Source organism: Setaria italica, chromosome VIII (assembly GCF_000263155.2).
Source record: "Setaria italica strain Yugu1 chromosome VIII, Setaria_italica_v2.0, whole genome shotgun sequence".
Taxonomy (NCBI): Eukaryota; Viridiplantae; Streptophyta; class Magnoliopsida; order Poales; family Poaceae; genus Setaria; species Setaria italica.
The window spans coordinates 8408968-8436444 of record NC_028457.1 but is presented as its reverse complement, the minus strand read 5'-3'; the positions used below and the strand labels follow the sequence as shown (position 1 = coordinate 8436444).

Below are 27477 nucleotides of genomic sequence, written 5' to 3'. Positions count from 1 at the left end.
AGGGGGGGATGCACGGATGGCGCAAGGGAGAAGAGGAAGGGAGGGAGGAGGAAGACAACGTCGTGTGGCGGGCTGGGCTGAGCCGCAAGGTTTTTAGGCCTTCGGCCTGCTTAGGCCATGTGGAGGAGGGAGGGAAAGGTGGAGGTGGACCGGGCCGGCTGGGCTGAAGGAGGTGAAAAGGGGGGTTGGTGGCCCATTAAAGGTTTGATTGGCTTATTATTTGTTTGAATAGGTTTTGATGTGGTTTAAGTTTAAATTTGAACTAGGTTCAAATTTGAATAGAGCTTTGGATTACTTCTAAGTTCTACAAAACTCATTTGCACAATCATATGATGTTCATGCATAATGTGAACATATATTGAAATAATTTTAATTATTAGGGAGAAAAGAAAATTTTAACAAGTCCTCATCTTATATGTTTTAAATTTTGGGATGTTACAGACATGGCAGGCGATGAAGCTCGAATCCCCAGCGGGGAGGAGCTCGGCCGGGCCAATAAGCGGACCGTGGAGGTTGAGCGTGAGGTGAGGAAGGTTCGGGTGCATTCTCATGCTCGATCGATGGAGGCTAATATGTACTTGTTGTGAAGCCAGAAGATACACCTTGCTACTGCCGTCGCCGCTCACAACTTGCCGCCACCCAAGAACTGGTGCGAGCAGGCAAAATGAGAGGAAGTCCTCCGCGGGAAAGGGTCAATCGCGTGGGAAAGGAGTGCCTCGGGGGCAACTGGGGGTGGGGGCCAGACGCCGCGTGGAAAAATGCGTCGCGAGGGAGCCGGGATGAGTATCGCTACATTTTTTTCAGCGAGGAAGAGGAGCTGTTGGAGCAGCAGTTTTCCATTTTTCTCCTTAAAACATGTTTTCAGGATGTTTTGAGGGGTCCTTTTGGAGTTGCTCTTAGAAGGTTTGAAAGTGGAGTAGAAAAACTTGAAGTGGAGTACCGAGAAATAAGGAAAAATAGCTTCATCTTGTGTGCGCCCAGTTTGTATATACTATATTATGTTGACATGTCAGATACAGAGAGGGAAATGCTCTACACCATTGGCGTTGCCAATAACAACATGAAGAACGGCGAGAAAACAAAAAAAGCATCCACACCGTCCATGCCGACGTTGCCTTTTGCAAATCACACGGTACATGCACTCACAAACATGCATGCACACAACCCTACCGCTATAAGTATCTTCAAAAGACTGAGCCAACCCTACCCCTATAAGTATCTTCAAAAGACTGAGCCGATAAATTCTCGAGATTGATAAAGTCACCACTGCGAGACGCACGTCACCTACCACTAAAAGAATAGCGCCGGTGAAATCCTAGAATAAATCTAGGAAAATGAGAGCACCTGCGCTGAGTCGAGGACTCGAACTCGGGTGGACAGGTTCTACCACAAGAAATCTAACTAGCTAAGCTACGCTTAGTTCGCCATGTTGACATTGCTTTGGTCAATATGTTTAATTTTAACTGTGTTCAGATCAAGATTAATAGCACCAACAAATCAAGGTTGTAGAAGGTATATTCCTCGAATCTCGGGAGTCCGTTCAAAACACTCATCTCCAAATGGAAAAACACAGTTCAGCTCCTTTCAATTTTTCTCTCAAATTGGAAATACAGCACACATTATTGCATTGCTTTATTCAACCACACAAAAGAGGACAACAACGACGTACAATATAATGAAAGTAAAACGGTGTTGAACATCTAGAAGCACGCTGCCGCTGGCGGCAGGAACCTCCCTAGCTCCGATCCCACACAGACATGACTATGGCAATGCATGATGGGTAAAATGGACATGGCTCTTTTGTGCCCATGAATAGCCAGTGCACACTATGGGCAGGTGAAATCAAAGCAAGGGCCATTGCAACAGGGAGTTGTATAGAATAAAGTGGAGCAAAAACTTCTTTTTGGCAAGCAAAACTGCAGTAGCTTTCTTGCACCCAGGTTGGACGACGGCGAGTAGCCCCCGTCGTCGATGCTGGACCAGCCGGTGGCCGACGCCGACTCCATTGTTGCCATCAGCAGCAGCACCGCCATGATCACCACTCTCTCCGTAAGTGAGTGCGCTGGGCTACTTGTTCTTTCTGCTTCGCTTTGGCTTCCACAGGGTGCATAGCTCTCAATTGCATCTTATGTAGGCGACGGAGGCCACCTTTATTTGCTACATCAATCACGCATCCCTTGGAGCAAGTCATGCCTTTAACACACACATGCATTCTGATTTTTTGAACGGTGCAGGATCCAGACACATGGGCATAGACCGTACAGCTGATCGAACCAAACAAGACACTAATGCGCACTACCACTTGGGAGACATGGTAGCATGAGGAGATGAAGGTTTCAAAAGGCTGAGGCAGAGTACAACTAAAGCAATAAAAGCAGCCAGATTGTTATGTGTATTTGCTCTCCTGTCCCTTTTTCTGTTGCAGTGGCATCTATCTCAGCCTTCACCAAAAGTTCATGCATGCATGATGTGTCACATGTATTGCTTCTAGGACTATTTGTGTATATGGTTGAAATAAACTACACATTGGTGGATAAGATGCAAACATTGGAAGCCCCACCACCGTGCGTCCGTGCCGTTAAACTTAACAATCAATCATCAACGGTCTAGTTGGCCTCTAGAAAAATCCAAAGGAAAAGGTCCAGCTTGATCTTATCAAAATACCAAGCAATAATCATGAATCATCAGAAAATAGAAACTAAGATAAAACAGATATAACGAAATGACATGTGGACCCGCTGCAGTACTGCAGGGGAGGGTATTCGGGAGCTAATTGCATAACGGAACGTTAATAAAAACTTCGACAGGCCCCATCCGTCCCCATCTTTGCACCAGATTGTGGCTTTTTTTTTTGTTTTCTCTATATCTTGTTCCAGAACGGTAGTGTAATCGTGTTCTTGACTCATCCGTACGTCCACGTTAGCTGGTAAAAAGGACCATCCATGCCTAATGCCTAGACAATTTTGCTTCTACAAGCTAGCATTTCGACCACAAGGTTAGAGCACATGCATCCTGCTGAATGGTACGTGCGCTATCTTCTATCCAAACACAAGTGCCCCACCACAAACAGATGGATCAGAAAAGCTAGAAATCCAACGACGATGTTAAACGTGCCAGCCTAGTGCTCAGATCATCTAGGCCTATCGTTTCCATGGGCCGTTCTGTTTTCCTGCACTGGGCCTAGTTGTTGCCGCAAACGGCCCTCGAATCTTCTGGTCAATGGTCACACTTTTCTTTTATCTTTTTTTTCTTTTCCTGTATTTTAAAGTATATAGAACATGAATTTTTTTGGATAGCTCTTTCGAAAATACAGTTTGTTTGTCCCTCTTGAACTATTTTTTAATAAAGGAATAAAAGTTCCAACCTCTAGAATCACATGTGAGTGTATATAGCCTCATTATGGACCGAAAGTAGCACTTAGACTACAACATACCATTTAAAAGAAGAAAGTTTCAAACATATTAAGCTAGGACAGACAGCTAAGCTTCAATCCTATTGCTAAACTTCCAACCAAAATTATTAAAGAGCTCCATTAGTCTCCAACTTCCTACATCCCCTCTTCAAAACATCTCTTTTTCTCTTTAAATATCTCTTTAAATAGCAGCGAACCAATTTCGAATTTCGGATCCAACAAGTCCCCTAAAAATAACCTGCATGAAAGAGACTATTGAAAACCACGTTACGTCTACTCAACCAAATGTATTGAGTTGCATGCTTCAACCCAAAAGCTTAAACTGATAGGAAAATATGGCAAATTCACTTATACTCCAACACTCCCCCTCACGTGCTAGCTCCCCTAGACCGCATACGTGGAAATTGGAGTGGGCTATAATTATTTTATTTAATTGTGCCCGCTAGGATTTGAACTCGAGACCTCTGGTCCTAATACCATATTGAGTTGCATGCACCAACCGCCAGCGTCGTCATCTCTTCCCCGCCTACTCCAACCGCAGGCTGCATCGGCGCCTTCTACATGCCCAAGCCATTCTGCGCCCGCAACCGTTGTGAAGGCCTTCTTTGCTGGTCCCTTAGACACCGGCGCACGGTTGTCCCTCTACCTTGCACATCCACTTGTGCGTGCCTTTGTCCTTGACGCGTTTTCAGGCCTAGCAAACTCGGATATGCCTCATATACGACGGCTTGACTGCATCGACCTTCTACACTATGCACGGTATCCTCAGCCATGGCTATTCACCCTAGTATCGGTTACCTCAACATCGGTACAAAGGGCTATCATCCGCATGAGTTACTCGCCAGTCCGTTGGCCTCTACCTACGGCTTTTTCTGCAGTCTCACCGTCTGCGGTGCTCCCGCCGTGACTGCGGGGGATGTTAGAGTATATTTGGTAGTTGTAGATATACGTATCGTTGACTGTATCCGGAGGAGCCTTGCCCTCCAAGTCTCCGTACTCTATATGTACCGGCCCAGGTCTCAATACAATATAATCCCATTCGATTCCTCCTACAAAATGGCCCAACATAGAGCCGCTGCACCTACTAAAATTTGGATTCTAATGTTAGATACATTAGAGCCAAACACCACCGGCACCACCAACACCATCGTATCCACCACCATCATCATTATTACCACCAAATAATTACCAATTAATTGAGCAAAATTGCAGTCTTTGCATGATAACGTTGAGCTGATCTACACCAATCTCCCCGGCAGGGGGTGCTTTCTTGCCATGTGGTATCAACATATCACGCAGTTCTCAAATGAAACCTCCAACGATCAGATTCAATCTGATTATAGTAGTGTCCTTGAATACTCTAATGTTCTTCTAAGTATTGCATGGACATCGATATTTCCTTTGTATTCTCAATCATTGCATGCTCTCCACAGTTTTAATAAATTTGTTAAATTCTTCATGGAAATAGTCTTCCATCCTTCGTGCATTATACATCCATGCCCTATCCATCTTTGAACCTCAACAAATATTTAAATGCATCAAAACCTTCACTTTAATAATTTGGACTAAATGTTTGGAAAAAGAATAGAGTAGATATAAGTTGACATCCATGTGTAGATATTGGAACATAAAAATCTAACATGTGTGAATGAAAACAATTCTGCTCATCCATCCTTTCACCTCAACAAAAGTATTTAAATGCATGAAAAGTTCAAAAACCTAATTTGTTCTTCTCTAACTAAATCTTGGAAAAAAACTAACATGCATGTAAAAAGGATGTAAAAATCTAAATCTTGTAAAAAAACTAAATCTTGTAGTTCTAGAAAAACAAAACAAATCTTCTCCTCTCTCTTCCTTGGATCTAGGAAAAGTTCTAAAAAAAATCTTCTTCTGTCTCAACCTTGGATCTAGGAAATTCCTCATTCATGGTATATGCTAAAAAACTCAAAATTGAGGCTAAATGAGTATAGCATTTTGTGATCGTACTTAAATAGCCTAACTTCATCCAAAAGTTTAAATTAAGGTCCAAATGGCTAATCCACACCATGGATATAGGATCTAGCTATAGTTGAAACCAAAACCTAAGTGAGTCTTAACCTATGCAACAAGCTTCAAAATAGACATAAAATTAATATAAACTTACCTCCTATAGCCAGCAAATCCAAAAAAAATCAAGAGGAAAATCTTTCACTCTACCTTTTCTTTCTTTGGATTTTCGGCAGCACCTCCCCCTTTTGCCCATTGAATTGTGCTGCTGTCGGGTGGAGGAAGAAGGGAGGGGATTTGTACATGATTTGTATGGGCGGCTCAGCTCATGGGGCCACCACTTGAAATGGATTTTCAGTGGCGGACGATTAGCTACAGTAACCACTGACTTTTTTAGGTGCGGGGAACTTGTCACCCGATCCTTAAAAAAATCAAGACGCGGCTAAAAATCTTATTTTATAGTAGTGTTTCACACCCGAATTTTGAACTAGGAGTGAATCCCTCCCATACATACAGCCCTGGTTCAGTTTCCTACCAACCGGGAGCAAAACCCTATTTTGCAGTAGTGACGATGTTCCATTATTTTGTGATAATGTGAGCACAGTAAAGATTGTCAACAACTCCATCTAATACTTTCAGAGAAAGTGCATCAATATATATACTCCATCATTTAGATATATAGTCGCTCAAATCCACTATAAGAGCAGAATTTGTTAGACTATCTCGGTTAAGATTGTCAAAAAAATTTATCCAGTACTCTCGCTTAAAGCACATCAATATAAGCAGGGGTGGCCCCTAAGCCCCCCTGATCAAGGAGACGAGGAAGAAAAGAGGGAGGAGGAAGAAGAGAAGGAGGGAGAGGAAGAAACGGAGGAAGGAAAGCACCCCCATGTTGCCATGCTGCTTAAGTTGTTAACAATGGCGATATTATGTAGAGAAATATAGTAAGATAGAAGTTAAATGGTGGATATTATGTTTAAAAGATAAGGAAACAACTGTCGTTCGATCAGCCGAATAGCCACTTAAATTATTAGCTGGTTCCGATAGCTTGATATTTATGAAGTTAGAGGCAGAAATTAGATAAACACAACTGGAGGTGCGGTCAAAATAGACTTATTCGTTACTACATAATTATTATTCATCAAAGGTCAGCGCCTAGGGGACAGAGGACGTAAGTCACCGCTGGATTCTCCGAGTGAGAGGGCCACTTGATGAGCTCCATTAACGTGGAACAGTGCACGGTGCTTCCCTGTGAGGCTGTGATCCCATCTCATCCACGAGGTGCCAGCTAATACTCGAAGTATAATTTTTTTCTTGACCTAGGTCATCTACAAATTCAGTAATAAATTAGTGAAGGTTTCCAACTTAAATTGCTCGTAAGCATATGGTGATGTGATGATATAACCCGGGGAAGGGTGCAAGGCGCACCATCTCTCGCATTTTGGCGCATTCTCGCTCTCTATCTCTCTCAGAGTCAGAAAGAAACCAGATCAACACACTAACTCAGGCCAGTTCTGAGCTTAGCTAGCTAGGCACGCCGAAGAAACAATGGCCGATTCCGCCGTGAGCTTCGTCCTCGGCCGGCTCGGGGAGTTCGTAGTGAAGGAGGCCCGCGCCCTGCAGGAGGTGGGCAACGACGTGGTGCTGCTCAAAGACAAGCTCCAGTGGCTGCACACGTTCGTCCAGCAGGCGGACCACCGGCGGCGCTGCGAGGGCAACACCTACATGGACGTGTGGGTGCAGCAGACGCGGGAAGTGGCGCTGGACGTGGAGGACGTGCTGGACGAGTTCATGCGGCGCGTGGACTTGCAGCAGGGCCTGCCGGCATGGAGGAAGTGGCTCAAGTTCCTGCGGTCGTGCGCCTCGCAGATCTCCGTGCGGCGCGAGCTGTCCGGAAGGATCGCCATGATCAGAGCAAGGCTGGACCAGATCTCCGACCACAGAAGTGCCTACATCACCGACTACTCTTCTTCACTTACCCGGGAGTCCTCCTCCCCATCGATCACCACGGTTGATGGATGGTGCGTGCTTACATCTCTCTAACTAGCTGATTAATTACCACGCGCGAGTCTTCATTCATGATATCGAGAACTTAACGACGACGCTGACCTTATTAGCATCTAGAACGGGCATACGCTCTTCTCCCGTGGAGATCAAAGAGTTAGGGTATGTACATTGCTACACGTTAGCAGTTTCATAGGTTGTTTCATGCAATGCCACATAAGATTTTTGCTAATGTGGAAGAGAGAGAGCAAGGAGAGAGAAAGATGTCGTTGTTTCGCGAAACAACCACCTTATAGGCTAAATTTTAAGACTATGAGACTACTGTACTCTACCATTATACGAGTTGTGGATGCCACAATATTCTTTTATTCAGTCCACAAATCAAAGGATTTAATTTGAGATTAATACGAGATAAAAAAAGACAAACCATTGTAGTGATTGTCTGATATATCGTCTCAAGATTATATGTTAGTACATGAGACTGTCTATGAGATAACAACAATGTACTTGCCATGCGTAATTGACCCATTAGTGGCCAAGTAAGATCACGAACAGCCAATACCATATGGGCTTGCTTCACCATTGGCAACTCGAAATCCCAACCTCCTCCTTATTTGCCATGGTTTTCGGGTGAAACCATGATGGAGGCATGACGAGCACAATGCCGCCGCCATCTCAACCATTACCACCTTCTTTCCTGTACGCACAAGATGGTCTCGGCTCAAGTAGGTCATCACCTTCTGGTAGCTCATATGCCACAAGGCACCAAGTGCGTGGTGCTGACCGTCGATGTGCCGTTGCCTATCACGTGCAGTGGTGTAGTCATCCATTGCTAGCCTTGTGAAAGTATATCAATGTGATACCACTCGGTGTCACGGTTCCATGTTAATATATAGCTAAGAACAGTCTCCAACGTGGCGTCATGGTTTTTAAAATTTATTTTGAAAAAAAAAACTAAAAAAATTGCACCCAAGAAAACACACAATCATCATGAAACAAACATGACCTCACCCTAATTTACATCTATTTAGTTTAGAAAATTGTACCATTCATTTGCAAATATTTTTCTAAACAATTTCATAGCCTTTCTAAGTAATATTATAATTTGTCATCATAGAGTTGGGTGATTATATGAAAAATTATGAGTTACTTTATATCACCATTCATAATGGTGGAGGTGGGTAATTTTGAAAAAATATTAGGGGTACTTTAAATTATTTTCGTAATGACAAAGTTGGATAGTTTAGGTTTAGTTTTAGAGGATAATTTAGACTATATTATAATGACAAGAATGGGTATTTTTAAGAAAAAAGAAATAAATCTAATGGTTATTATTATCAAAGATGATTTGAGCCTACTAAATTGATGTTCGGATGTTTCCAAATTTTATAAGAATTTCTACGATGTTTTCCTAGCATGTCTTGTGAGAGTGATAGAAAGAGCAACAAACTAATAAGATACTCCCGCTGTTTTATATATAGTAGTTGTCCTTCTAGGATTGTCCTAAGTTAAATATTTGTATCGTCAAATATTAATTTTTAAAAAAATTATAATGTAATGCTATAAGATTTTTATGTTTTAAGATTCAGCATGAGAAGCACTTTTATAATATATAATTTTTCATGTTATTAAACTATACAGGTTTTTAGTAAGTTTCATGTTGTTAAACTATACGGGTTTTAGGAATTGATGGTCACGTGTACAAATGTTTGAGTTAGGCAAAGCTACAACAACTCTTGTAAAATGGAGATAACAATAATTATAATAAATAAAAAAAATTCGGTGACGACAGCAAGCAAGCTCTTGATCCACACCTCGCATAACCTCTTGAAGACATTCGATCCCTTAACATTATATGCTTTACGCAGTTGCAAGGTACTCGTACCAAAGGGGTACCATCACTACAAAATACACATTTTTCTCATGCAAAAAACTCAATGTAGGGATGAGGCGCTTGAAGTGGTTGGCTTCAGAAATGAATATTTGTCCCTGGAGCGCCTTCTTCGTGAAGGTGATGGGAGGAGATCTATCGTGTGGATCGTGGGGGAGAGTGGTGTAGGAAAAACCACTCTTGCACGGACGGTGTACGACAGCCCTGCTGTCCAGGCGCACTTCAAAGCTCGTGTTATGTGGAATCTTGCACCGTGTACTACTGAAGATGTTGCTCTATGCGAGATTTACCAGCACTTGCGCCCTCCTGTGCATGCTCCTGCCACCGTCGAAGGAATCCGAGATGCCCTGTCAAAATATTTGAAGGAAAAACGCTATTTGATTGTGCTGGATGGGGCTGCCAAGTTGTTCAATTGGAGTTCCGTGCTCGATGTCCTGCCTGACAATCACCTTGGAAGCCGGGTTGTGATCGTCAATTCCCTGAATGATCACGAAGCTTTAGTCCCGGGTGGTAAGCACGACCATAAGCTCACAGTACAGCTTCTAGATCAGAAGAACAGCAACCTCTTATTTCGTCGCCATGCTCTTGGTCTTGGGAGTGAGTCTTCCTTTGGAAAATCCTACTTCTGGGCAAGTGCATATGAGAGGCAAATGAGCAAGGCATTCAAAGACATGTTTGAGATCACAAGCGGCCTTCCTCTGGCAATCCTGCTACTGGGCCGGCTTCTTCGGAGAAAGGTGTTCCCTGAGCAATGGGAAGATGTGCTGAAGCATCTCAAATCCATGAAGCCGTCAAGTCGTGTAGAAGGTGTATTGGCATTAAGCTTTGATGATCTTCCACATTATTTGAAGTCATGTTTCTTGTACTTTGCCATGATGCCACAGAACATGAGCTACAGTGCTGCTGGGTTGGTTCGGATATGGGCAGCGGAGGGGTTCCTCAAGCCGAGAAGGGGACAAAGTATGGAGGATGCTGGGCACAGTTACCTAAAAGAGCTTATTTCAAGAGGTATGGTACATGTGTTTGAGAAGGGACCCGTGGCATCTGAAGAGTCCACGTTGAGGACAGTGGTTATCCATCAGAGACTTCATGCCATGGCAAGGTTCGAAACAGAGGGCAGTTTCCTAGATGTCTACGACTGCACAGATATCCCAGCATCCTCTACAGGTGTTCGACACCTCTACATCCAAAACTTGAGTAATGCTGCCTACACGCATATGGAGGGTGCTTCATTCCCTAAGTTACGATCTGTCTCATGTGACTTCTCCGAGTATTGGGAATACAAAGCTGAAGAGCAACAACACGTGACAGCTGGTCATCAAGATCAACCCTACCATGACAGTTTCCTGGGACATTTAGGAAGATCCAACTTACTCCGAGTGATAGATCTTGGAGGGCTGCAAGTCAAAAGGTTGCCATCAATGATCGGGAGCTTGGTCCATCTGAGGTACCTGTGCATTCAGCGTAGCTGCTTGGTGGAGCTTCCATCAACGATTGCAAATCTGATCAACCTCCAGACGCTCGACATAATAAGAACGAAGGTGAAGAGAGTCACACCGGCATTTTGGGCGATCCCGACGCTGCGGCATGTCCGCGCAGAAATGTTACATATGCCCAAGCCCAAGTCAGCTGGGGTGCTCAAGTCCATGCAGTCACTCGTGGGCATGGTCTGCGTTCATCCCTGGCACAACAACATCAGTCCTTTGCACAAAATGATTAACGTGCGAGAGTTGGATATCTCAAGCCTGAACTCCGACCACTGGGGCGCCCTTTCAGATGCTTTCAAGCAGCTAGAGTCACTCCTCTACCTTCGTATTCGTGGGTGCGACATCCCAGCACTCACCCTGTTCACAAAATTTAACCTGCGGCGTCTACAGAGACTCAAGTTGGACGGAAGGATCTTCATGTCAGCTAAAGAGGAAGCAGAAGAGCAGTTCACGTTGCCAAACCTCACCAGCCTGTTACTTATGCATTCAGGGGTGAAACAAGGCTTCATCGACAAGATAGGCAAACTCCCCCGCCTTGTGAGGCTAGAGTTGTGTGAGAAATCATATGAAGGAGAAGAGCTCGTTTTCACTCAAGAAAGTGGATTTGTCAACCTCACACACCTTGGGCTCCGGAGCCTCCCTGGATTGTCCAAGTGGAAGATCGTGTCGGAGTCCCTTCCAAATGTTGAAAAAGTAATTGTCAATGATTGCACCAACATGAAACTCGAGGTTGAAGGGGGTGTGCAGGTGTTGAAAAATCTCACTAAGTTCAAAGTCATCGACATGCCCAAAAAATGGGGCGTCGAGGAGGCTGGGCCCCTAAGTGAAAAATTCGTCCAGATATGATAGGATCAAAGCAAAACACAAAAGCCGGATGCGTGAAGGGGCAATATGCCAATATGATTTATTGAGAAGAGAGACCATGTTCCTGCAGCCTTACAACTGTGTGTTATGTATTGAACTTCAGGAGGAGGATCGATTCCACTTATTCTTTAACTGTCCTTTTAGCCAAGCATGTTGGATTTTCCTGGGAATTAATTGGGACACCTCCCTGGACTATGGTCAGATGATCCTCAAAGCTAGGCAAGAGTTTGGAAAGGTCTTCTTCAGAGAAATTGTTATTATAGCGTGCTGGGCTATCTGGTGTTATAGAAACAACATAATCTTTGACAGAGCTTCACTGTCTTTTGCAGCCTGGAGAGGTCTTTTTGAAAAGGATATGAAGCTGGTTACTCTAAGAGTCAAACCATCCCTGAAGGATAAGATACTACTTTGGCTGAGTAGTCTCTAATGTACTCTTTTTATTCTTTGGCTTGTAGCCTATATATGTAATACGCCTGTATATAAACCTCTTTATTTATATATACATAAAAAGGTAGGGGACTCCCTGCCGATTCGCCTATGCCAATATGATAGCTCTTTGATCGTAGGGTGCATTTTTTTACGTGAAAGCTAGGACTTTATTACATAATGTTTCTGGCCAAGAACTTATTCACTGTGTCTCAATGACAAGGTAGGAGCTCGATCTCAAAGTCAGATCTTAGTTTGTCCAGCATCGATCTGAGCCGCCGAATTATATTCACCATTCACATTTTACTCGACAACTCTGGAAACTAGACTGAATAAATGAATTTCACCTCCCGGGTCAAGATTGCTTCTGACGAAAAGTCATGTTCCCTCCTTTTGGATGGCGTGTACAAGAACCTGGGCATCAGACTCGATCTGAAGGTGCACAATGCCGAGCTCTTCTGCTAGTTTACGCTGGTATATGCCGCTTTAGCGTTCCTGGGAACCTTCCGTTACGACATGCCCTATTTTTCCGCTACGGCAGCTACAAGCGCTATTGCTGTGTTTAGCGCCACTAATTTGTAGTAGCGGAAGGCATAATTTAGCGCCCGCTATCCTGTCCGCGTGCATGACACCACCCAACATCAATGCAAGCTTTCATGAACGACGATAGATGTAGTTTCATGGAGAGTCTTAAGCTTTGATTTGATCGAGAGAGATCAGCTTCGCATGCATAGCAATGGTCTTCACTCTTCAGGAAGCGTAGCAATGCAGCAGTGGCCGGCTGCATAAAGGTCTACAGGAGGTGCAGCGGTGCTAGCTGGTCCGTGGCCGCGGCAGTTCATGCTTCATGCACTTGTGGCTCTGCAGCAGGCGGCGACGTCCAGATCCACGTGGTAAGTTACGGTGCAACGGCCGCCGGCGAGAGTGGAGAAAGGGCATCGAGAGGAGAGACACAGGGAGGGCCGCGTTCACTCGCATGAGAGAGAGAAAGGGGCTGGCCGCTGGCGACCTGGCGTGCTGTTGGGCGTATGTGCATGCTGGTGATGGGCTGCGCGGCTAGAAGCCCATGTGTTTTTCCAGAGTTTGCACATGGGCAGTTTTAACTCGTCGATATTACTGATTAGTTAATTGGGGTAAGTACTGATGTTATCTTTTTTTAATAAATCTGCTAAATGGTTTAGTTTCCGCTATAGTTGCTTGTAGCTTTTGGAGAAGAAAGTCGCTAAATACCATAGCTCACGATTTAAAATATTGCACACCGTACCACCCTCCTTGATTTCTGCATTTAGACTTCAATGAATTCGCCATCAAATTTTGTCTAATAGCTAGTCGTCTAGAGTAACTCCAAGAGTCCCAAAAAATTCTTCCCTAAAATAAGTTATTGAGGGCTATGCTAAAAAATTTTTCCCCAAAACCATATCAGCCCATAGCAGAACGCTAAAAATTATCCCAATAATTTAAAACAGGTCACGTCATCATAATTGGACCCATTACTTGGGCTGCCTACCTCCCCCTGGCGCGCGCAGGGGACAGCTCCCCCTCGCGACCACCCCTACCCCGCGCGAGGCTCCTCGCGATCTCCTGCTCATCCTGTTCATACTTTGGCAAAATGATGACCCTGGTAATCACACATCCTCGTCGAACCCGCCGGACCACACTAACAATAGCAGCAGAACACAACATCAAAACAACATTGCAGTGGAAAATGGATAGAAGCACAAGACCAAATCTAACATGAGTGTTGAGGGAAAGGTATTGTGCCATCCCATCTACATGAGCTAACTGATTGAAGCAATGGTATCCACATATATTAACAGGGAACTAATTAATACCACACCAATCGGTGATTAACATTGGCCAGATGGACAACAGTCACCAATCTAGATAAACCTACGAAAAACTAATTGTATCCATCAGAACTGCACTACCTAGATGAAACAAACCAACAATCTAAACCAGATCACATAAGAGTAATGCGATCCAACAATTAAACGCAAGTCCGGTCGTAGAATCATGCGCATGCCGACATCAGCCCAGTCTTAATGCTAACAAACGAACCAATCTGTCCAACCTTATCACATTCACATCCACTCGAACCCACGCAGCCCCGGATCTACACCTCTACCCGCAAATCGAACTCTAAGGGATATATCTATGATGAACACAAATAGGCAGGGAAATCATACGAGGCATAGCAGTAGTAGATACGGATGGGGCCTCCAGAACTCGCGTACCTTGAGAGGATCGAACCCGCTGGACCCTACCAGGCTGCTGGCGGAGAACCCGTTCGTGGCCTCTATCAGCTACGTGAAGGTGAGCCGCTTGGGGAAGGCCTTTGCCGCTGCCGCCGCTCGGGGAAGATCTGGGGCCGCTGCCGCTGACCCATGGGAAGATGGCGTGCATGAAAAAAAAAGGCGCGAGTGGCTATCACGGGCGCGCGTGGGGGATTGGAGGAGGAGTAGCACCCCGCATATTTGCGGGAAAAATAGCCCCGGATGCGGGTGCACACAAATTTGCGGGAGGTTTAGGGGAACTGTTGGAGTAACTTTTTTTCCTATTTCTCTCTAAGATTTTAGGAGTAATTTAAGAGCTACTCCAAAAGTTCCCCAAAAAATTCTTCCCCAAAACGAGGTATTGGGGGCTATGCTAAAAAATTTTCCCCAAAAAAATATATCAAGCCACAGCAGAAGGCTAAAAATTAGTCCCCCAATATTTCAAATCAGGCCACGTCATCGTATTAGGCCTATTTTAGAATCCATTTTTTATTTCTAAGTAGTGTTGCTGGGCTTTTTATTTGTCGCTGGTGTGACCGCCGGACCCTTTTTATTTCTGACGATCACAGGCCACCAAACCCAAGCCATATCACGATCGCATGCAGTAGGCCCAGGCCATCATCACGACTCACACCATACCTCAGGCCATCATCATGACTCACGATCATGCCGCTAGACCCCAGGTGTGCACGGCGTTCTCTAAACGCCGGCAGCCCTACGCAGGGTCTCTGTCCAGTCCCGGTCACGCTGCTCGGGGAAAGCCCCTGCGCACTGCGCCATGCAATGCCGGCAGCCCTGCATCTGGTGCCGGCCATCCTAGATTCCCTATGAGTCGACGAAGCTTTTCGTTGCATCTGGTGCTGGATTCATCGTCAGATGATGATGATGATGATGATGATTTCCTCGTCTCTGTTACTCATGTGGCCGTGAATGTGGATGAATCCAATGATGAAACAAAACATCTTGGTTCTATCATAGGTCATCGAGTACTTCGGCGAGACAAACAGGCAGGGCATCAAAGGTTGTATCAAGATTATTTTTCAGATGATCCTACGTACGGACATAGTTATTTCAGACGACAGTACATAAATAATAGATTTATTTCGACCATTTTTTTTCAAAAAATCATATTATACATGTGTCTCGTTACTCTTGACATGCAGGTTTCGAATGAGGAGTACATTGTTTGTACGCATATGGAATGTTGTAGAGCAACACGATAAATATTTTGTGCAGAAAAGAAACGCTGCCGGTGTACTTGGCTTTTTTAGTCTACAAAAGATTACTGCAGCATTTCGGATGTTAACTTATGGAGTAGCAGCTGATGCTACAGATGATTATGTCCGTATTGGTGAGAGTACTGCTATTGAGAGTCTGAGAAGGTTTGTCAATGATGTTTTTGAGGTTTTTGGAGATAAGTACTTAAGATCACCTAATGAAGATGATAATACTAGATTACTTGCCATTGGAGAGAGTAGAGGTTTTCCTGGTATGCTTGGGTCGATTGATTGTATGCATTGGAGGTGGAAAAATTGTCCTTCGGCATGGTAAGGTATGTATACCGAGCATGTGCATGAGCCTACAATTATACTTGAAGCTGTTGTAGATAAAGATCTTTGGATTTGGCATGCTTTTTTTAGGATGCCTGGTTCCCACAACGACATCAACGTTTTGCACTGGTCTTCTTTATTCGCACGGGTAGCTGAAGGTCAAGCTCCAAAGGTGAATTATACCATTAATAACAACGAATATACAATGGATTATTATCTTGCTGATGGCATATATCCCTCGTGGGCCACAATTGTGAAGAGCATACCTGATTCATAAGGTAACAAGAAGAAATATTTTGCAACTGCCCAAGAAGCTTGTAGGAAGGACATGGAACGAGCGTTTGGGGTTCTACAGTCTCGTTTCGCTATCGTTAGGGAGCCAGCTCGATTTTGGGATGAAGACACCCTCGGACAAATCATGAGGGCTTGTGTCATTATGCACAACATGATAGTTGAGGATGAGCGCGATGAGGAAGATGATTTAAATTATGATGGGGTGGGAGAAAAGGTGAAGATTTCTCATGATGAAACACCTGAACTTGAGGAGTTTATTAAAATTACAAGAATATAAGGAACAAAGATATTCACAATCAGCTTCAAGATAACCTCATCGAGCACCTGTGGCAACATCGTCCAGACCTCTACAAATGATTACCTATAGTTTATAGTAATTGTTATTTTCAATAATTTTTGCTACTTTATAAATTTATTTGTAATTGCCAGCAGTACTATTCATCATTTAGAAATCATGGCAGACTAAGGTAGATGTTCATCAGCATGGTATATGCTCCATTTCTAAATTGTTGTAGTGTTCAATATCAAACACGATCTTTTTCTACTTTTTTCTGAAAGATGAACAACCTGAACAAGGCCACCCACACCATCACGCCGGCACACCCCAGGCCATCGTCACGCCGGCAAACCCCAGGCACCATCAGCAGATTCAGCTCAGCCCTGACCATTCTCTCTCCTATTTCCAGGAAGCAACGGACCCAGGCACTGTCAGCACATTCAGCAGATTCAGCTCAGCCCTGACCATTCTCTCTCCTGTTTCCAGGAAGCAATATAAAGCATCACTGAATTACCAAACCAAGCAAGTCATCATTAGCACAACAGAACAAGTCTGAAATTTATAAATAACTTTACTGTCCAATATCAAACAGACTAAATCATTGATAGGTTCAAAGTGAATAAAACAAGTATGAAATTGGTAAAGAGTTCCTAAATCAACAGAACACAAACATGATAGTAATTAAGCACTAGGCATAGATAGTCGGCTCATGATCTCAGCACGCAAGGACATGTAGTATTTCTTTTGCTCATCTAGCATGGCAGTAAGGTCCATGGTCATAATCCTCTCTTCATCCCTCCTTTTTTGCAACTGGACCTCCTGGCTCCTCAACTCAAGAAGTAATTTTTCATTTGCAACTCGATCCTGTTCAAGAGCAACTCGTTCCTGTTCAAGTGCAAATGCTTTGTTGAACCTCTCCTCTTTTTTTAGCTCTTTCTCCTCATCAGTTTCTTTCTTCTGTGCCCACATATTTTCTAAGGTTGCTGTCACACTTTTTTTCTCTCTTGCAGCAGTGCTACTTTTGTCTTCTTCTTACCAATTGGCCTTGTCAATGCATTATCCTCTATGCCTAGAACCTCACCTTCACCTAATTCAATTGGTAAACTTGCACTGGGGCCAGCATTTGAGCTTGTCTTCTGCTTCTTGTTAGATGTTTTACCAGCCGCCAATTCATCAATTTTAGCAAGCCATTTTGGTTGTGCTCTCAGCTTATTCCAACAATGCATGAACTGGAATGCTTTTTGATGTTCGTCTTCGAACTTGTACAAAGCACATGCCTCTGCAACCTGCACACACCAACATCCAAGGAATATTCATGTATGATATAGAAACATAAAATAGTCGAAACAAAACCTGGTATTACATAGTGAGTAAGTACTTTGTCTTGCATTGTAGTACCACTTTGACATCTTAACTCAATCCGTGATAGACATCTACAAAATTTATTCACACATTTCTGTATGGTCTCCCACCGGTGCATGAGAGAATTCATGATACGCGTTGAGGGGCACGTCTTGTGTTCATTGAAGTACTCATAGATATGAGACCAATACTTGGCACCTTTTTGATCTTTGCCTACGATCGGGTCCAAGCTTACATTCGACCATCCAGAAATCAAAACCTCATCTTCGTGGTCACTGAAATTCTTGGATCTCTTATGGTTTGGCCTCGCAGAGGGGGCTGCTGGAACTTTTTCAATTGCCTGTGACTGTTGGTCAGCATATGTATTGTTATAATTATCAAAATCCCCTTGATTGGTTTCATCCATCATCATGTTGGAAAAATATCCATTTCCTACAAGCATTTAATTACTGGTAAGTTTTCTATCAAAATATAAAACATAGAGCAGTAGAAATTCTACCGAGCTGATGAACAGAGGTAAATATATTATTTTTGGTTGGATTCCAATTTCATTTCTTTCTGGTATGCGCTGTAAAAATCAGACACTACTAACACGTGCAAGCAGTACTTGCAGATATGATACAAGCATCCACAATCAGCTGCAGCTGTACCAGTCTCAGAAATATTACTGCCTGAATACTTCACAAACCAAAGAGAAGTATGATAAAATCAAACCATCAATGCACTGAACTAATATGACCCTACTATTTTGTTTGATAAAACTCTCGATATGGTCAGACATCCACAAAAATAATGCTCGCTCAGTAACCTGAACTGAAATACCACTGTTAGTTACCATTCATCAATTAGTTATATATTCTGCATCTGCAATATCACTTGGACTTACTGTACAATCATGCAAAAGATAAGCAATGTTTGAAGTCTCAAGCTCCAAAACACAATTATGGTTTGAGATGTGATGAAGGTCACCCTCACAACATTTTGTTCCCAAACTCCACAGCATTTTTGTGCATAGATCAGATAAAGCCAAGGATTGAGCAGTAGTAATTCTACAAAGTTATGTCTTAAATATCGATTCAGATGTAATACAATTCCAGGACGACATGCAACAGAACTCTACTGTACTTTGAACTTTGAACTCTACTGTATATCATCTTCAAAGCTCATTAATCAACAACATAGGACATCCCAGTACTCTGAACTCTACTGTATATTTTAAGGACATAAGATGACAGATAGTTCCAAGGTACATTTGAACATATGTAATTCGTTGTAGGAATCAATCAATCAAAATGCATTTAGAAAAATGAGAAAGAAGAAAATTATATTTTACACAGCATGTGCATCAAAGCTTTTGTCCTTCAAGTATTTTGCATGATTGTACAGTAAGTCCTAGTGATATGTGATAACATCAAACCATCAATGAACTGAACTAATATAGCATGGAATTTCAATTCAAAGTGTAGAACATAAGGAGAGTGTTCGTTTGTGCTAGTTCTACGATCAGCTGCAGGATGATGGATTGACGAATTAGGATAACAAGTTATAAGAACCATACCATTTAGAAAATCGTTGCCTTTCGCCATGTGCTCAAAGGATGCATAGGGGGCGTCGCTGCCAGGGTAATGCTCCGCCAAGGGATCATCATCATCGCCGGCAAGGCCGTCTATCGGAGGACATGGTGGTCGTCGACCCTGCCCTTCACTTCGCATCTGAACTCCACTAGTCCGGCCAAGGTACTCACTGCCGGTAAACTAGTCTGACCCGATGCATCTTCTGCCTGCCGTGCCGATCTTGAACTTGCCGGATGGGAGCACTTGACATTGGCGCCGCCGCTGCTCAGGGAACTTGCACCGCTGTTGCCGCTGCTGCCCGGGAAGACCTTGGGGAAGGCCGGGCACCGCCGCAGTGCCTCATCCGCCCACCCACCCAGTGCTCACACTGCACATAGAAATAGAGGCATGGTCAGTATCCGTCGTAGCCTAGAAGCCTGTGATTTGGGGAAAATCTGACCCACTCGGGAAAATGGCGTGCGTCGGAAAAAAAAGGCGCAAGTGGGCACGCACGGACGGATTGGGGGAGGACGGGCGCCGCGTATATTTACGGGAAAAATAACTGCGGATACGGGTGGACGTAAATTTGTGGGAGGTTTAGGGAATCTGTTGGAGCAACTTTTTTTTTGCTATTTTCCCCCTAATTAAGGTTTTAGGGGTAGTTTAAGGGAGCTCTTGGAGTTGCTCTAAGGAAGCTCTTGGAGTTGCTCTAAGGGCTAAGGTGGTTGCTTCTTCTCCGATAATTCTCGTTCCCATTTGATAACAGCTGCATGTGTATTCCGCTAGGTAGTACTCCCTCCGTATCATTTTGTCTGACGCTAGCAAGTCAAAAGACAAGTCAAACTATTTGACGCTGGAGTCGGTGTTTCAAATAGCGGGTTCAGGCTTTGGCAGTAGAACTCCAAAAATAACTAATAACGGAGTTAAATAAGGCTATAACGGGCTATAGCGAAGTGCCACATCAGTCAAGGATATGTTTGACTAAAAAATCAAAGTTGAGGGACCCTCGGAGAAAAGTTAGAGGATCAAAATGACTATTTTGCCATAATGAAAACAAGACGATTCATTCCTCCCTTCCGTTGACCCTTCAAAAAATGCATCACATCCCAGTTCGTGAGCGCGGTGACCCATGATGATGATCCTAGCAGCAGGAACCGAAGAACAGAGCATCAAATTTGACATCCGGCACCTTAAATCGAAGTCCAGTTGCACGAATTGACAACCGGTTCACGCCGAGGTAGAGAGATGCGAACAAGTGGACGGAGCCTAGACCGTCGGGGGATCGCACTGGTGAGCTCGTTCTTGGAGAGTTTGAAGTCGGCGAGCCGGGGCAAGGACGATGATAGCATGCCAAGGCGCTCCGCCGATAGGGCCGCGCGAATCGAGAGCAATGCATTGCGGTCCACCGCTGAGCACGCCCCCACCACCGGGACGAGCAACGAGCACAAGCACGATGAGGTGATGGCCGGGTGCGTGAAGGAAAGCGGAGGAAGAGGATGAAGGGAGATGGAAATAATTCTGCTGAAAGGAGAGACCTTATGACATGTGGGCCTGGATCACGTTGGATCAGTGATGTGTAGCTTATGTGTCGCCACGTCACTCGAAGCAGGAGCAGATTCGATCGGGGTGGTCTCATAACCGGTTTTGCGAGTGGTCTCATAACCGGTTTTGCGAGTACCAGGAGTTGCAACGGTTGCTTTTGGAGTTGAGGGTGAAAACGGACTCGGCTAATAATCTAAAGGTGCCAAATAGGACCCTTTTCCATTCTAAACTGGGCCTAATTTGATCCATATAACACGGACCATCTTGGAGCGGCACAGCCCGCAAGAAGCGCTCTAGCAAGCCCGCGACCGCAAGAAAGGGCGGCCCATTTCCTTCCCCTCCCCCACGCGGAACGACGCTTCGCGACGTCTGCTCTGCTCGCTCTCCTCGTGTGCGCCAAGCCAGCAAGAAGCGAGCCCCGCCGATCCTTCCAGAATGCTCCTCCGCGGCGGCCGCCGCGCCGCGCTCCTCCTCGCCGCTGCCGCCGGCGTCGCGGGCGCCGGGACCATCGCGCGCCGCGACCCCGATACGGCCGTCTACGCCTCGGCCTCCCCGCCGCTCCGCCAGGCCCTTTCCGCCGCCGCCGCCTCCGAAGGGCTCCGCACCTTCACCCACCTCTTCTCCCCGTGGCTGCTTCCTCCTCCTTATCAAGGTCCGTTTATTTTTTCCCCTCCTTCGGCCTGGGGTGCGAGAGAATCTCTTTTGCCGCGGGGCACATTTTGGGGCTCATAAGAGGGTTCAGGGTTTTGAACGGGGAGCGATTTCGTCGCAGTGAGCGCCGCCCAGATTGCCTGGGGTAGTTTAGAGAGTTTCTGGATTGCGGTACACTGAATAAAACAGCATTATGAATCAATGGGGATACGGTCTTTTATCTACTTCAATTCAGTAGAGACATAAGGTTGGGCTCTAATTTTCCCTGAACTGTACTGAATACTGATATTCGAATGACAAATGTATGTGGATGCGAATATGTAATGTACGAATCCATATGATAGCTTGTGTGGTTGGATCATGAAGATAGTGGCACATTTGCAACTATCATCTGCATTTTCCTGCCTGTAGAATATTTAATTTCAGTCAGCCAGTTGGGGATATACCTTCTTAATCTGTTCTACTCCCTCCGTCCCAAATTACCATTCGTTTTGGCTTTTCTACATATTATATATCTAGGTGCATATCAAAAGCTATTTACTTAGAAAAGCCAAAACGAATAGTAATTTGGGACGGAGGGAGTAGAATTATAATACCTCTTCGTTCATGAACGTATTGTGATTGTTGCATTGATGATTTATGTGATGGTCAAGAGTAGGATAGGGAATGCTTACATTTAGTAGCTTTAAGATGTCGTAAGTAACTAAAAGAAGAGAAGTGGATTTTCCCCCTTTTACTTGAACCAATCTTCTTCTTGAATAACATACATTTTTTGATGCTGAAGATCTTACTGTGTTGAAATGTGTCTGTAGGGTTCCCAATACTGAATTCCTTTGCATCTGCATCGGTTTCACCTGCTGACTTAAGCGGCCAAGGTTCTGCTGGAAGCTCAGATGATTCAAGATGTTGCCCAGGGTGTCTAGGCAGGAATTCGATTGCCAAAGCTGCATCTGCAGTTGGTCCTGCTGTTGTAAACATTTCTTGTTCTCAAGGTGACAACATTCTCATCTGGTGGAATCTGTTGAATTCATGACCGGTGTTGTAGCTATGTGCCGTGAACCTTTGGAGTCACTTTTTGTAGATGCACATGGATGGCTCCTAGAGCAGAGCATTGGATCTGGAACTATAATAGATCCAGATGGGACAATATTGACCTGTGCACATGTTGTTGCAGATTTTCAAAGCACAAAAGCAATTGTGAGGGGAAAGGTTTGCTAACTTAGCACTGTCTTATCTGTTCATTTGGAAATGGCTCTTACATGCTGCCTTTGTAAATGCTGTCAACCACTTATCGTCGCCACATGGGACAATGTGAAGCATGAATTTGGACTGCTTAATACCGTGAACAACCAATTTTCTAAGTTTGCTAGCTCGTAATTTGGTGAATTTCAGACACTAGATAAAGTCTGGTTAATTTAAATTTATCCTTGGAGAGAAGTTTGGCAGTAGGGGGATGCTACTATTTCTTATTTCTTACCTAGTTACGACAGTTGTCAGTTGTGATCTGGATTTATTTCAGAGTAGTCTATTGACTTTGTAATTGAGCTAGCTTAATGTCCTTAATCCTCTACCTTTCGTTTTAGCATAGGTTACTCAACCGTAGTTTAACTAAGTACTCTACTAGGGTTAATGTTCTAAACTTCAGTGACTCAGATCCCCAAGCTACAGTAGAATGGATAATTACAGCACTTTCTGTTCTTACATTCTATGATGCTTATCTGTGCTTGAGATAATTGATCATGATTTGGTCCAGGTGATTATTTCTTAAACGTGTTTGTTTCCTAATCTTTCTCTCAAAAGGTTGGATATTGTAACAGGTTAGTGTGACTTTACAAGATGGTCGTGAATTTGAAGCTGTAGTCCTTAATGCTGACCGCCACTCTGACATCGCCGTTCTGAAAATTAAATCTAAGACCCCGTTACCGGCTGCCAGGCTTGGATCATCATCTAGACTTCAACCAGGTGATTGGGTTGTTGCTCTGGGCTGTCCACTTTCTCTTCAGAACACAGTTACAGCTGGTATTGTCAGGTTGAGACCTAAGTCATTTTTATTAAATTTACTCTGATGAATTATCATAAATAATACTAGTTTCTTGTAAATGTGCAAGTATAGAGTTTATTTTATTGACTAAATCGAATTTGTTTCCTTTATTTTAGCTGTGTTGACCGGAAAAGTAGTGATCTGGGTCTTGGAGGATTACGAAGGGAGTATCTGCAAACAGATTGCGCTATTAATCAGGTAAAACCATTTTGTGTGTGTGTGTTGCTTAAATGTGAAATTAGTATGCAAAGTATTTGACTTCTAAATTTTTTTAGGTTTTATGTCGTTTAACTATGCCCACCAGTTGTCACCTCATCATGTCCCAAGAAAATGCAAAAGATTATGAATATTCAAATCCAAATAAATATTAAAAATTTACAGTGACAGCATGGATGTACACATTGTTTATGATTTCCCACTTCTCTTCCATCTTCTTTTTTGTCTTCTCAATATCTATCGAACAAACTTTTTGACACATTTGTATGCTACAGGGGAATTCTGGAGGCCCTCTTGTGAACCTTGATGGTGAGATTATAGGAGTTAATGTGATGAAAGTCAGGAATGCTGATGGTTTGAGCTTTGCAGTACCAATTGACTCGGTTGTTAAAATAGTAGATAACTTCAAGAAAAATGGGTATGCCTTACTCACAGCATAATTCTGCTTGCAATTTATTATCATCATAGTATTGTCTTGTTTTTGTCTGCTTTTTGAAATTTATTTTTATAGTTTGTGTATGACGTGTGCTCTTGAACTGATCAAATCATTGGAAGTTCAATAGATGTAATTCATTTGATAAGCTTCCTGTTTGAAAGAGGCAATAAAAAATGCAATATGGTTAAGGTTTGCAAGTTGTGTTCTATCTGATAAAAAGAATAATTAGTGCATTAATTGTGAAAGTAAGCACGTGTATAGTAACCTTTCGTGAGTAGATTCATCTTGGATGACCTAAACTTACTGTACATGTTTATTCTTCATGTCTGGGAGCTACTTACGCTTGTCTACTATGCAATGCAGGAGAGTTGTGAGGCCATGGCTTGGTTTAAAGATGCTTGACCTAAATCCCATGATCATTTCACAACTCAAAGAAAAATCAAGTACTTTTCCAGATGTAAGAAAAGGAGTGCTTGTTCCTATGGTAAGTTAATTTGTAATTCATCTACCAGAATAATGTGACATTGTCTGTTGTAGAAGAAAAATGTTGATTTTTTTATAATCTACTGCGCTCTCAGAAGGAATTATGACTATCTTTTTTGGCATGCTTCTCTTTGTTAAAATGATCCTGATAACACCTGAACTATGCTGAGTCTGCTGACATTATGAATTTTCAATCAGGTTACACCAGGATCTCCTGCTGAACAGGCAGGATTTCGTCCTGGGGATGTGGTTGTTGAATTTGGTGGCAAACCAGTTGAAAGCATCAAAGAGGTAACTAAGATAGCTACTGGTGATGTGTGCTTATCCTATTTTCTGTACTCGCAACATTCCTTTTCTTGGTAGCTAAGACAACTACTGCTGATGCGTGCTTATACTATTTTCTATACTTGCAACATTCTTTTCTCTTCCCTGAAAGTATTAATCTTATAATTGGGTTGTAATATCTTATTTGATTTTTTATTAAAAAAAATCTGATTACGTTGAGTGCTAATTTCATATTCTTCTCTTTCCAAATCCTCAATTCTGGAGGAAGATTATATTCTTTTTCTTTATTTGTATAAACACCCTAATAAAGTGTTTATGGCAGATCATTGATATCATGGGGGACAAGGTGGGAGTGCCATTTAAAGTTCTTGTTAAAAGAGCAAACCTGACAGTGACTTTAATTGTGGTACCAGAGGAGGCAGATGCCGGCAGATGACCCAAAATTAATTTGCTGGGAAGCTGAGCTGATACCTAAGAGGAGGATTTTCCATTGGAACTCCAATTTTCTTTAGATAATACACTTTCTGTTGAGTTTTGTATGTAACTAGTTAAGCATGGGTGGCAGGACCACCCAAAAAGAAAGGACAAGAATTCATGGGAAATATATATTGGCGCAATGTTCAGTCATGATATGTGTCGGCTTTTAATTTATTCTCTGTAGCATGTCTTTATAACCGATAATCATAGGTTTTCATCTTATTTCTTTGGATAATGCTGTAGGTTCAAGAACACCAGTTCTTTATTTTCCCTGAAAGAATCTTATGTTTGCACTCTATGCAGTATGCTGATACCAGTATGCTATCAGTTAGTAATTTTCATTCTATTATAGCTTCCTTACCTCTGCAAACTGCATAGTAAAGCAAACAGCAACCAGGTAAGCTCACAATGCAGTCACGAAAAATGTAATTATCAATCCATTCCATCGAGGTCAAGATTTCGCTGAACCTATGAAATTCAGCCTGTTTGGGAGCAGTCTTGTACGGTGCACGTCCGCTCGTTGATTCGCTAGCGGTTTTTTTTTTTAATCTTTTCAGGTTGCGCATTGTTGTGGTTGTGGGCACACATGACATCTGACACGGCACGGAGAGATCTGCTGGCTTGTGCATCACCCAAGGCCCTAGGCCCGTCGCCATTGGTTGTTGGCTGACAGCATCGTGGCCTTTCTTCTTTTTTTTTTGTTGGGACGTCGCTCTCGTGCTTCATCATTGGGCGGAGGGGGATGCTATGCTATATTGTTCTCTGCAGGTCGATGCAAACTTTTGCCCTACCTGTATGGTGTACCAGCAGCTGAATCGTTTCTACGTCTTTCGCAGGGGAATCTTTTCTTCTTTACTTTTACACACACACACACACACACACACCCCAAAGTATACTAACATAGTATGAAATTCCGTATTGTTTTGGTAGACTTAATCGCGTAGTTTATTGTTCGTGTGGGGGCCGGTCGTGTGTGCTGGACACGTAACCGTGAGATTAGTTTTGTGTGCTCAGGAAGTTTATGTTGGTTTTGTTTTGTTTTGTTTTTTTAAGATGATGATGCGGTGTGTGTGTGTGTGTGTATGGTGTCATTATTATGAAGTGTTAAATCAAGCAAGTTGAAAAACAGGGGCGTAGTTGAGAGTTGATACGCCGTGACATGTAGGTGTATGATTGGCAGCAAGCCAGCAATCATTGCTGTAGGTTGTGACCGAGCCGAAGCGACATCGGCCAGTTTTTTTTTTTGAAGGAAAAAAGAATTCTTCAGCTAGGAAGGAACGGTTGGTTCGATTGGACTCTTTGATTTTGATTGTAATCCGTTTTTATAACCAGGAAGGAAGCCAAGAACGGAACGCACTGCACCGACGAGACGGTCCGTTGTGACCAAGAGTTTTCAGAGAGTTTTCTTTTATGGTGTGTGGAAGCACGGGTTTTTTTTTTTTTTTACAGATTGTGAGATGCACTGCTGGCCTCGTCACTCTGCTCAGCGCTTCACTGTCACTGAAGCTAAACCGGAGGGTTAAGGTAAAACCCAGCTAATTAAGCCACCGCCACCGGGACCCACGTGTCAGCGAACCACGGAAAGCGTGGTTACTGGTTACCATCAAACAAGGAGGCTGCCACCGCCTGCTTTCTCCTCGCCGCCGTTCGTCGCCCCGGCGGCCGCCAGGTGTGCGGTTCGCCGCCGCCGCCGAGCATCCCGATCTCTTCGCCTTTTTGCAAGGAGACTCATGGGACGGGAACAACAGCGGTGGAAGGGACGGGAGGAGATAGCAGCGCGCGGGGGTGTGACTTCGGGAGGGAGGGCGACGGCGACGGCGACGGCGACGCGGACGGGCGCTGAAGCCGCGGCGCGGCAGGCGGCAGCGCACGGGAGCAGAATCTGTAGCATCGCGCGCCACGCCACCTACACACACCACCTGCGCTGCTCTGATTCTCTCCCTCTCCTCCATCCCTTCGCTCATCGT

At 43.8% G+C, this 27477-nt stretch overlaps 2 protein-coding genes across 2 annotated transcripts; both read left to right on the top strand.

Annotated features, from left to right (window-relative positions):
- The first annotated feature begins 6946 nt into the window (after nucleotides 1-6946).
- Nucleotides 6947-11626, top strand: LOC101768360 (disease resistance protein RPM1). Its single transcript, XM_004980253.1, has 2 exons — nucleotides 6947-7419; nucleotides 9346-11626. Exons 1-2 carry the CDS (start codon nucleotides 6947-6949, stop codon nucleotides 11624-11626), a joined length of 2754 nt encoding a protein of 917 aa, XP_004980310.1.
- Nucleotides 11627-21291: 9665 nt separating this feature from the next.
- LOC101768487 (putative protease Do-like 14) lies at nucleotides 21292-25683 on the top strand. The gene is made up of 9 exons (XM_004978918.2): nucleotides 21292-21573; nucleotides 22385-22564; nucleotides 22654-22781; nucleotides 23390-23601; nucleotides 23730-23811; nucleotides 24105-24247; nucleotides 24629-24749; nucleotides 24947-25039; nucleotides 25356-25683. The coding sequence occupies exons 1-9, from the start codon at nucleotides 21357-21359 to the stop codon at nucleotides 25467-25469; spliced, it is 1290 nt and encodes a 429-aa protein (XP_004978975.1). The 5' UTR covers nucleotides 21292-21356; the 3' UTR covers nucleotides 25470-25683.
- Nucleotides 25684-27477: the final 1794 nt, after the last annotated feature.

Bases quoted from the DNA above. Each gene is read 5' to 3' on its own strand.
- LOC101768360 (XM_004980253.1), top strand. From the start codon at position 6,947: ATGGCCGATTCCGCCGTGAGCTTCGTCCTCGGCCGGCTCGGGGAGTTC. The intron at 7,420-9,345 runs GTGCGTGCTTAC...AACTCAATGTAG, and splicing joins ATCACCACGGTTGATGGATG to GGATGAGGCGCTTGAAGTGG.
- LOC101768487 (XM_004978918.2), top strand. From the start codon at position 21,357: ATGCTCCTCCGCGGCGGCCGCCGCGCCGCGCTCCTCCTCGCCGCTGCC. The intron at 22,565-22,653 runs GTGACAACATTC...CACTTTTTGTAG, and splicing joins AAACATTTCTTGTTCTCAAG to ATGCACATGGATGGCTCCTA. The intron at 25,040-25,355 runs GTAACTAAGATA...TGTTTATGGCAG, and splicing joins CAGTTGAAAGCATCAAAGAG to ATCATTGATATCATGGGGGA.